General features: G+C 34.9%; 1 protein-coding gene across 9 annotated transcripts in view; it reads right to left on the reverse strand.

The window, feature by feature from the left end:
* SOX6 (SRY-box transcription factor 6) overlaps positions 1 to 12,581 on the reverse strand; it is a 357,612-nt gene that overhangs the window by 325,808 nt on the left and 19,223 nt on the right. For all 9 annotated transcript variants that reach the window (XM_039256670.1, XM_039256668.1, XM_039256665.1 and 6 more), the window contains exon 2: positions 5,163 to 5,370. In XM_039256670.1, coding sequence (XP_039112601.1) covers positions 5,163 to 5,370 — 208 coding nt within the window. The remainder of the gene's footprint in view (positions 1 to 5,162; positions 5,371 to 12,581) is intronic.

Genomic DNA, 12,581 nt, shown 5'->3' on the forward strand with positions numbered 1-12,581 from the left:
CAACCAGATTTAACCAGCTGGGCCATATTCTCCTAGGCAATGCCTGTTGACCTCCTCAGTCGCAGCTGCTCAAATGAAATTCTCATTAGACAACTTATTTTCAGAAGCCAAAGGACTCTCTGATTAAATATATGTATTTAGATATAGAAGTCCTTTTTAAAGTATTCATTTTCTGACAACTGTCGCTTATGTTAGAGCCCAGCTACATTGGCAACACGATGGGTGATACAAGGATAACTAAAATTCATCATTTAATCACAGCTGAAGGATTTTTATCTTGGAAGCATTTTAACCTGAACCTATAAGCAGTCTTCCTTCATACTCTACCCACCAATATCAACAGTATTTTAAAAGGTAGATTCTGATACTTGTTCTATCCATCTATTCATGTATCTATCTATCATCTATCTATCTTCCTACCTACCTATGACCAGAATATCAAGGTTACATTTACAATAAAACAGAAACCTTGTCTATTTTCCCACAAACCTCCATTTCAGAAGAGGCACTTTAGACAGAACACCTTTGTTCATCAGTGTTACAGCAATCCAGTCATATCACAGCTCTGAAGAAGACATATCTTGAGGGATGGCAGATAAAACACTGGACAATTATTTGGCTGATGAAAGGATCTGCCCGTAAGAGAATAACTTTCCTAATGCTATGTGAGTTGTTTTGTTTTATAATGTAGATACTGTTTTTTAATAGACCATACTAAATGAACTTTTAATAGATCCATTCTGGTATAGGAGGGGAAGTGAGAAGAAAGGTTTTTAGTCTGATAGAGTCAAAACATTCTACAGGACAAGAATAACTCAAAAAAGGTCACTTATTATGTCAATCGCACGGGTTTTTCATTCACGAGGTATGGCCTTCAAACCAGGAAATAGAGGTGAGAGAGAGGTGAGTAAGCTCTTTTGAAAGCTCTTCTATGTCCCATGGGATAAGAGCTATCTCACATGAGGTGAGGGACCTGGGGCTTTAAAGGGTCAAAGCCAGGCAAATATTGGTGGAGCTATTATACCTCCTAAGACCTGAAATGTAGTTATTACAGAATCAGAAATCCTGTTATGCTATTCTGTACTATTGCTCCAAGCAGATAATTAAAATTAGGAATCAAACTCACAATAAAAAATAGAAATCTTCATGGCTCCCATCTTTAAAACATGTTACTCTATTTTTTTTTTTATTAATTGTATTAACACTCTCCTATTCACACAAAGTTTAAAAACTCTGAGCAATATTTGAACCATTCTTCTCCCTTGGTCTCCTCATTTAAATGTCAACTCCTAACAATTCTATCTCCTAATAACTCTTCCATTTGCACCCCTTCCTCTTTTCCCATTTCTACAGAATCCAGGAGGCCTTGGACGGTGAACCTGGATGGAAAAAAATTCTTTTTCACTAACCTTTAATTGAAAATTTTTACTTCCTTAAACTATGAATGCAAGCAGCAAACCATAAAATATTCATAGTATCTGTGATACCACAACCAAGAGAATTATAATGTATTTTTAGATCACATTGAACTTGTTAACAATATTATCAAAATATCTTTTATGTTTATCACTACTTTAAAATCACCACTTTAAAATTTTGATATTTTCAGTCCCTCCCTTAGATCTTGTTGTTCAATGCATTTGTTAAGTAGCACTTTCTACCATATCACAAAATTTTAAGTTATTTAATATTTTAATATAATTTATTTTCTAATAATTCCATGGATTTTGCTTTACCTACTTAAACTAAAAAATAACCTGTAGGCTTCACCAGACTACCAAAGGAATCAAAGGAAAAAAAAGAAAGTCAGTAGGTAAGAATCTCTCAGTTCTAATACAGCACCTTGTAAAAAGAAAAAAAACTTACAGAAAATAATCATGATACTATGTAGTTCTTGATTAGAGCTATAAATACATACATATATATGATGAACTGTAAAATATTATATAAGCATATTGTTCATAAAAATTCTTAGAATCTTGGCATTAGAAAAAGACCAATCTTCTGTCCCCTAGCCCTATTAAAATGTCAATTAAGATTGCCATAAGCCTCTAAGGACAATTTATTATCTTCCAAAGATGACTATTCCATACATGGACAGGTACAACTGTTAGACAATTAATCTTGTTATAAATGATAATCTGGTTCCTTGCAACTTCTTGTCACTGATCTTCATTCTATCCCTGTGGAGCTATAGAATAAACCCGATTCTTCCTCCACATGACTTTAATCTTTAAAGACAACTATCCTGTCATCTTTTATCTATTTTCTCTGGGATTAATAATACTAGTTCCTTCAACCATTCCTCTTATTATATAATTGTATGTCTGTTATGATGTCATCTGTCACCTGTTCTCTGAGAATATCCCAATGCTTTTGAGTCCCTCTTAAAGTGTGGTAATTCTCAACCTGACACAATAATTCATATGCATTCTATTGAGCTGGGAATTCAGTGGGACTACCACTTCTTGAATGCTACATACTGTAATTCTGGTAATGCTGATGGAGACAGCATTGGCAAATTTTGGGCAATATTCATCATGTTGACCATAGTGCACTTTCTGTCACCTAAACCTCATAAGCTTTTTAAAAAATGTATGTGTCTGCTACTTGAATTTCCTTCAGTAATTATTTGTGTAGCTAGGAGTTTCGGTCACACTCTCTGGACTTGACAAGATCTATTAAATTTTATCTTGGTGGGTCAGTTTTAAGTTCACATTTTCAGTTTGTCAAAACATTTTGAGCTTTGTTTCTTTCATACGTTATTATACTCAGCATTCCTCTCAGATTTGTAAAATGTGTCAGTTTGATGAGCCTACTTTCATCACTTCATATTTATATTTAATGTATACATTAATACACACTAAAAAATGCCTGGGTTTCTGATGCTTAAAATGTGTATAGTTTACAAACCAAAAACAAAGTTCAGTAAAGCACATAAAAATATTCTTTAATAGTAGGAACATAGTGATAAAGTACTCTTAAATGAGTGGTCCCATCTTGCAAGTGCCCCTGTTGTATCAAAATAGGAAGAACAGAAAACTAACCATGACTTTCAAGATAAAAATTATTTTAAATTCTCTAGAAGTCCACACCACCCCCCAAATCATCACAAATCCATTTCTTTATTTTTGCATTAAAGAGTTCTCTAAGTTATCTTGAAGCCCACTTTCTTATAGAACTAAAACCATATTTTTGGTAAATCATAATTAAGAATAATCCAGCAATCTTACTTAATCAGACATTATTGATCTGATAGCCTCAATCATTCTAGAACATAGCCAAAGAGGGGAAAATTAAGTGTCTGAGAAGCAAGAAGTCCATACACTAAAAATCATGTATAATACCCAGAATCTCTAAGCAACTCACCCAGACATATATGTTTATATTTTACACATGGTCCAGAGGTCATGATCATACATTTTCATAATTTATAAATGAAAAATTAAATTAGAAATTATTCACAACAAAGCAAAAAGTAACATCCTGAAACCTGTTATTGAAAAAGGAGAAACCAACACACACACACACTTACATACAAACACACACACACACACGCACGCACACATGCACCAAAAAAGATACCTATATCAAGCAGACACAGCACTCCAAAGTTTCATAATTACAGAGAAATAACCATAATGCCAAACAGTCCTAATCATCCCAATTATCTCTGGGGTATCTTTACATTATAGCATGATAAAATAATTGACATTTATAATATGATAATCATCACAAGATCTCAAGTTTATATAGTTTACTGTTCATAAGAGACTTCTATATTCATTATTATAGTTAATACTCAAAGTGTTTGAGTTGCCAAGTCAAGTATTAGTACCATCCCAAATTTTAAATTTTGTGGCTCAGAGAGACTGAAGAATTTCTGCAAGGTCACATAATTGTTAGACTGGAGTTCAGAGTCTACTGCATCATGATCCTGAGTCACCAAAAAGCATTTATATTTTGTGCCATATAATCTGGTTGATAAGTTAAAGAAGTATGTAATACATTTTAGAAGCTTCCTTTTGTGTTGATGTGATGGACACATCCACAAAAATTAATTTGAAACTTTTAAGTCCTTAGAGGAATAAAATTAAGTTACATTAAAAATTCCTTTATATATCCACTTCCTGATAGTGTCACAGAAGTCTAAATTTAATTTATGATGTTAGCAATATCAAGAACCATTAACTACCCTACCTTTCAAAGTCTAAAATCTATACATAAAGATGAAAGAACATATATAAGCATAGCAATCACTTAAGCTTGATTTATTCAATTTAAAAATATTTTGATAGTCTTTTTTCATATGTCTTTTTAAATTTTTTTAATGTTTTTTATTTATTTCTGAGAGAGAGAAAGAGACAGCCTGAGCAAGAGATGGTCAGAGAAAGAGGGAGACACAGAATCTGAAGCAAACTCCAGGCTCTGAGCTAGCTGTCAGCACAGGGCCCGATGCGGGGCTCGAACCCACAAACCGTGTGATTATGACCTGAGCTGAAGTCAGATACTTAACTGACTGAGCCACCAAGGCACCCCTTTCATCTGTTTTTTAGGACCTATGTGAATCTAAGTGGACTCATGAGAGAGTATAGAGAAGGTAGATGAGATGTGGGATGCTGCAATAGATGTCATGTGTCCCCCTAGAGCACTTCACTTTCACAATATTAGAAACTTCAATTCTCAATTCTACAACATTTGAAGGTTCCAGAATAACACTTATAAGTTTGTAATATTTATAAAAATAAGGAGAAATAAATTAGTTTTATTTTTATTTTTGTTTTTTTTTCTTTTTAAACAGTTACTCTTTTCATAATAAAACACTATCCATCAAAAGGAAGTAAAGGAGAAAAATGAAAAATTAAGTTGCAGCTGAAAAAGTTCCCATACTACATCTTTTTCAAGGGTAAGGCTTGCAGTCAGTTTAAAACCTTAATTTGTTATCATAAGAACCAAATAAAATGCACAAAGTTTAGAAAAATGGAGATATCTGCTTAACACTCTCAATGGATCACAATCTGCCATCACCATGGTAACCTCTGAATAACTTTTTCCTAGCTAGTGCCAATTACGCACTGCTTTGGCCCTTGAAACCCCACTCATTTTTTAAACAGCCTGGAATCTTTAAAAGAATAAAGCCCAACAGTTAAGTCCACACATACCCTCTTGTTCAGTCCGAGTCATTTCCTCAAGCTTCTTCTGTTTCAGTGTGTCCACCACATCGGCAAGGCTCCCTTTGCGGCGTTCTGGGGTTCCAAAAGTAACACTGGTCATTATCTCGCGGTCCCGACTCCCTTCGTCAGGCTTATGTGGTGAGGTAGAGGTATTTCGGAAGGAATATAGGGAACATAACTTATTATTCTCTGACTCCTAGAAAAACAAAATAAAATAAAACCATTAGAACATCTGTTTCCGTGCATATCGTTGAAGAAAAATCCCAAACTCAGAATGACAGCATATGAGGCTTAGATGAACAAATAATAACAGTAACCATCTCTGCTTTAAAAATTCTAAACATTAAAGAAGCAATTATCAAAAGAACTTCCCTGAAATTGCAGATTCAAACTGTTTTTTTTTTAATTAGAAACCAATCCGAGTGGTTCAAAAACTTAATTTTAATATGGACACTTTGACTACTTATTCTTACACCTTTCATTTAAAATAGTTTGGATTCAAAAATTACTAATTACGAAGATGGGCAAAGTTTTTCTTTTCATTGGCACTTTTGTTAAATGCTCTTCCCACAGCCTAAAAAAATATGTACATCACAATAACATTATCCTTGAATTTAGAACCAGTAGAGAAATTAGCTTCAATATCCAATGTTAATTATTCAACAGAAAACATATAAAATATCTAAATCAGTGCCAGAAAATTAGCCAACTGAATGTTTTTGTCCACTATGGTTTGCGGAGAATCCCTTTTTTCCCTAGCTACACATCTGTCAAAGTTACAAAAATCTCATTCTATTCCTTTTCTTCACCACTTACATTTTAGCACATTGTCACACACATTTAAGAATGGTTTATTTCTATGGTTTTTTGTTTGTTTGATAGTTATTTTTAACTTTTATTTATTTCTAGGAGAGAGAGAGACAGCGTGAGCAGGGGAGGGTCAGAGAGAGAGGGAGACACAGACTCCGAAATAGGCTCCAGGCTCTGAGCTGGCAGTCAGCACAGAGCCCGATACGGGGCTCGAACCCACGAACCGTGAGATCATGACCTAAGCAAAAGTCGGACGCTTAACCAACTAAGCCACCCAGGCGCCCCTGTTTGGTTGTTTTTAAAAAGGACAAGTTTGTTACAGAAATATTTGCACAAGAATTACTTCACAGTACAGAGAAGTTAGCTAGCTGGTAAGAGGATTAGATTCATCTGCAAGGAAAAAATACAAATCTGAGACTGAAAATAATAAACGCCTAAAAGTTTACAGGAAGAAAATGTTTTTATATCTCTCTAAATAAGAACTGAGGGTTCTAAACTTCCAACTGAGGGTTGGAAGCAGCTATTATTTACCCATTGCCCATCAGTAATCTTACATTCACCTTATACGTCTGTGCATGGATATTCTCTTGCCCAATGAAAAACTGTACGTAAAGCAGTTAGCCTTTGGGATTCTCATCAGAAACACGACAGTTCTAATTGCTCCTATATCTCTCTCCTTCTTCACAAAGAAGCCCACCAAGCTTTAAGAAGCAGAGGAAGAAATATAAGGCAAAAGTTACAGTAATAACTGGTAGGGAAAGGGGGAGAAAAGGGAAATGGAGCCTAGAGAAGTAAATTTCCACATAAATTAAATGAGATAACTATACTTAGTAAATGCTAGGTATTTCATATTTTTGTCATTGTATAAGGTGGGAATAAAACTTATTTCAGGGTTTTGGGACTATTATGAGATAACAATTAATTGCAATATGTCACCAGGCACTGACAGAGGCAGTGGATAAAATTATCAATGGCTTAAGTCATATAAGTCATCTTATACCATCCTTAAGAACAATGGAAAGGTATAAATTTTATCATTTCTCTCCCTCACTTTTTAACTTTATAAAACTTAAGGAATGATGGTCTTTCATGAATGCGGGCCTACAAGCAATTCACCTGAGTAAAGGGGTACTGAGTCCAAACACTTAAAATGAAGAGAGTACTATTGTATAAAAGCCAATAATGCCAAATTAGGGATAAAAAAAACTTGACAAAGGATCTCTAGTTTTGTTTTTATTTTTGCTTTTTTTAAAGGGGCTAGGTAACTTTTAAGTAAGTTTTATTAAGGAAAAAAATCTCAACTTATTATGTAATTTCCTAAAAACAAAACAGGTCTGATGAAATATGAATTTGAGGAAAGATGCCCAAGGATATCTGTCAAGCCTTACTGCATGTCACTGCAGCATAGCTGTGGAGGAGAGATTTAAGACAGTATTTCCCTAAAACAATGGTTCTCAAACTTCAATGTTTAGAATTCCCTATAAGTATGTTAAAACGCAGATTCCCTCATCTCCCTCTATACCGGCAAGAGTGGGATCCAGGAATATGAAGTTTGATGAATATCCTGATTCCGATGCATAGGTCCTTTAATTCTGATTCCCTATGAAGGCAATAAGACAAATGTGCTTTGCCTTAATGTTATAATGTGGATATAATTATGAACATTTTTAAGAAGGCCAGTTACTTGTGATTTTTTAAAATTACATACAAAAGATCCTCTCTATCTCTCTTTCTCTCTCTCTTTTTTTGTTCTTTCTTGTGAAAACACCACTGTATAACATGACTGAACAAATGAACATCACAAAAAACCGAGTGCATATGGGGCATAAATTAGCATTAGTTCTTTCAAAGGCAATTTACTGGGGCACCTGGGTGGCTCAGTCAATTAAGCAATTTAGCATCCAACCTCGGCTCAGGTCATGATCACACAGTTTATGGGTTCAAGCCCCGCATCGGGTTCTTTGCTTACAGCTCAGAGCCTGGAGCCTGTTTCAGATTCTGTCTCCCTCTTTCTCTGCTCCTCCCCCACCTGTTCTCTGTCTCAAAAATAAATAAACTATAAAAAAAAATCAAAGGCAATTTAGTATAAATGTGTTTTCTCCCAACCTCAGTGGCATCACCAAACCAAACAGCGAAGATAATTTTTGAAATATTATTTAAAAAGATCCTAATCCCAATATAAGAAATAGAGCAACATTGATTCAGATTATCTAAAGGGGGTTTTTTGCTGGAAATAAATTAAATACAATACAAAATTATATGCAGATGACTGAAAACCACACAGTAGTACCAAAAAATAGTCATTAAGCAAAGTGTATAAAACACAAGCAATTTTCACAAATCAGGAATATTTAAGATGTTTCCATGTCTGAAGATAAGAAAAGTAAATATTAAAAGCAAAACTTATGTTAAGTGACGGATATTAACTAAACTTATTATGGTAATCATTTCATAATACATATATATTTCAAATAATTACGTTATACACTTTAAACTAATACAATGTTATTGTCATTTATATCTCAACAAAACTGTAAAAAACATTAATATAAATATTACTCAGATTTTTTGGAAGTTGTTACTTAAAATTGATGGCTCAGCAGTGGCAATAAAAAGACTTTAAACTTAAATAGCCTTCTCATGGTACTGTGACTATATCAAACACACACATTTCTGAGCTTTTGTGCTTCATATTCCTTTCCTCTAGAATGGCCCACATTCTCTTTGACTATTCACTCAACCCACTCCTCAAAGCACAAATCAAACTATATTTCTTCCTTGAAGTCCTGCCTGACTATCCTGGGCCTCAATATCCTCTTACCCCCTGAACTACACATCGAAACACTTAATCAGAACCACACAACTTAGCATTTAATAATATACTAAAATAAATTATTCATTACTATTTTGCATGTATTAGTCATATTTGCAACTAAATTTTAACACTTGAAGGACTGGGGCCATGTCTCATGTTTCTTCTATGTACCCCCAGAGCATCCAACAAAATGTTAAGTACATCACCAGCTGCTAAACTTGAAACAACTGCTCACCAATTATGTCAAGAATAATAAAAAAAAATAAGGATAGGAGTAAAGATTTGTTCTAATAGTGACAGGATTGCTTATTTAAGCAAAATATTGAGAACTGAAACATTAAAAAAATAAAGGATTCATTTAACAAAAGATGACATAGCTACACAATGGAATACCACACAGCCATTAAAAACATTATTATATATGTTGAATATAGTGCTGTTTATAGTGATGAACCATTACAGGCAATCTGCATATCCAATTGTAGGGATCATTTGAGGGCATTATGGTTTGTTCCAGATGGTAGAATAATTTGAAATTATTGAAAATCATATTTTTGCAGAAAATGTAGTGACATGAAGGAATATTCATAATGTATTGCTAGTAAAAAGTATGTTAATGAGAAACATTAATACATGTTTCTTTTAGAAAAAGTTATGTACAGAAAAAAAGGCACCAGAATGTCCGAGAATATGTTAACAGTCCTCTGAATATTGGGATAATAGGTAGTTTTAATCTTCTTTTTGAAGTCATCCATATTTTGCAAATATTCTATTATAAATACTACTTGTAAGGAGAAAATAAATATTGTTGTCAAGGTTGAACATGAACACCAAAAAAATGTTGTAGAAATAATTTATTTACAAATGAAGATGTATTAAATAAGGAAAAAAAGTATAATTGTAGTTAGGTTAGTACATAACCTCAGTTTTGTTGCACGTGTGCATAGGGGTAAACATGGCTAGAAAACAAACAAACAAGACACTGGGAAGATATACGAGATAGTGATTACTCAATGGTAATGAGATTACTGATAATTTTTATTTCCTTTTGCTTTATGTGTTTTCTAATTTATCACTGATGAACACAGTTTATGTAATACAGAAAAACAAAAATAATTCTATGAAGAGATGCATGAAGGAAATATAAAATAGAATCTAAGAGGAAAAAAAATCGACCCTCTTGAAGATGTCTAGAGAGGTAGTGTATTATAATCTCCCTGTATTGAACACAGAAAAATAACCATACTTTCCTTCCTTGGCATTTCTACAGCCGGGGGCTCTCAAATAATATTTTTTAATAAATTGAATTATTTTTTATTATTTTTTTGTTCTTCCAATGTTTATTCTATCAATTTAACTTTTTTTTTTTTTTACAAATAGTTTATTGTCAAGTTGGTTTCCATATAACACCCAGTGCTCATCCCCACAAGTGCCCTCCTCCATGCCCATCTCCCCCCCCCCCCCCCCATCAGTCCTTAGTTTGTTCTTGGCATTCAAGAGTCTCTCATGGTTTGCCTCTCTCCCTCTCCCCGACTATTTCCCTCCTTCTTCTCCCCCATGGTCCTCTGTTCAGTTCCTCCTAATCCTCCTATACGTGCAAACATATGATATTTGTCCTTCTCTGCCTGACTTATTTCGCTCAGCATAACACCCTCAAGGTCCATCCAAGTTGCTACACATGGCCAGATTTCATTGTTTCTCATTGCCATGTAGTAGTCCATGGTATAGATAAACCACATCTTTTTTTTTTATCTTTTTTTTGTTATTTTATATTTTATTTTATTTTTTTACAAATAGTTTATTGTCAAATTAGTTTCCACATAACACTCAGTGCTCATCCCCACAAGTGTCCTCCTCCATGCCTATCCCTCCTCCCCCCCACATCCATCAGTCCTCAGTTTTTGTCAGCATTCAAGAGTCTCTCATGGTTTGCCTCTCTCCCTTTCCCCCACCATTTCCCCCCTTCTTCTCCCCCTAAATCATCAGTAAAGTACCTCCTAATCCTCCTATACGTGCAAACATATGATATTTGTCCTTCTCTGCCTGACTTATTTCGCTCAGCATAACACCCTCAAGGTCCATCCAAGTTGCTACACATGGCCAGATTTCATTGTTTCTCATTGCCATGTAGTATTCCATGGTATAGATAAACCACATCTTCTTGATCCATTTGTCCGTGGATGGACACTTAGGCTCTTTCCATGTTTTGGCTATTGTTGAGAGTGCTGCTATGAACATTGGGGTACACATGCTCCTATGCATCAGCACTCCTATATCCTTTGGGTAAATTCCTAGCAGCGCTATTGCTGGGTTATAAGGGAGTTCTACTGTTAATTTTTTGAGGAACCTCGACACTGTTTTCCAGAGGGGCTACACCAGTTTCCATTCACACCAACACTGTAGGAGGGTGCCTCTTTCTCCACATCCTTGCCAGCATCTAGAGTCCTCCGATTTGCTCATTTTAGCCATTCTGGATGGTGTGAGGTGGTATCTAAGTGTGGTAAAGAGGGATGCTGAGCATCATTTCATGTGTCTGTTGGCCATCTGGATGTTCTCTTTGGAGAAGTGGCTGTTCATATCTTCTGCCCATTTCTTCACTGGGTTTTTTGTTTTTTGGGTGTGGAGTTTGGTGAGTTCCTTGTAGATTTTGGATATTAACCCTTTATCTGATATGTCATTTGGAACTATCTTTTCTCATTCCGTCGGTTGTCTATTAGTTTTATGGATGGTATCCTTTGCCTTGCAGAAGCTTTTAATCTTGATGAGGTCCCAATAGTTTATTTTTGCTCTTGATTCTTTTGCTTTTGGGGATGTGTCAAGTAACAAATTACTGCGGTGGAGGTCAAGGAGGTTGCTTCCTGCTTTCTCCTCTAGAGTTTTGATGGTTTCCTGTCTCACGTTCAGGTCCTTTATCCATTTTGAGTTTATTTTTGTGTATGGTGTGAGAAAATGACCTAGTTTCATTCTTCTGCATGTTGTTGTCCAGTTTTCCCAGCACCATCTGTTAAAGAGGCTGTCTTTTTTCCACTGGATACTCTTTCCTGCTAGGTCAAAGATTAGTTGGCTGTATATTTTTGAGTCCAATTCTGAGTTCTCCATTCTATTCCATTGGTCTGTGTGTCTGTTTTTGTGCCAATACCATGCTGTCTTAATGATGACAGCTTTGTACTAGAGGCTAAAGTCTGGGATGGTGATACCTCCCATTTTGGTTTTATTCTTCAATATTACTATGGCTCTTCAGGGTCTTTTGTGGTTCCATACAAATTTTAGAATAGCTTGTTCTAGTTTTGAGAAGTATGCTGGTGCAATTTTGATTAGCACTGCATTGAATGTGTAGATTGTTTTGGGTAGTAATGACATTTTAACTATATTTATTCTCCCAATCCATGAGCATGGAATGTTTTTCCATTTCTTTGTGTCTTCTTCAATTTCCTTCATAAGTTTTCTATAGTTTTCCTCATACAGATCTTTTGTATCCTTGGTTAGGTTTATTCCTAGGTATTTTATGGTTTTTTGTGCAATTGTGAATGGGATCAGTTTCTTGATTTCTCTTTCTCTTGCTTCGTTGTTGGTGTATAAGAATGCAACCGATTGTTGTACGTTGATTTTGTACCCTGCAACTTTGCCGAATTCTTGGATCAGTTCTAGTAGGCTTCTGGTGGAGTCTGTCAGGTTTTCTATGTAAAGTATCATGTCGTCTGTGAAAAGTGAAAGTTTGACTTCTTCGCTGCCAATTCTGATGCCTTTTATTTCCTTTTGTTGTCTGATGGCTGATGCTAGGA

Source organism: Hyaena hyaena, unplaced genomic scaffold (genome assembly GCF_003009895.1).
Source record: "Hyaena hyaena isolate Hyena2069 unplaced genomic scaffold, ASM300989v1 scaffold_583, whole genome shotgun sequence".
Taxonomy (NCBI): domain Eukaryota; kingdom Metazoa; phylum Chordata; class Mammalia; order Carnivora; family Hyaenidae; genus Hyaena; species Hyaena hyaena.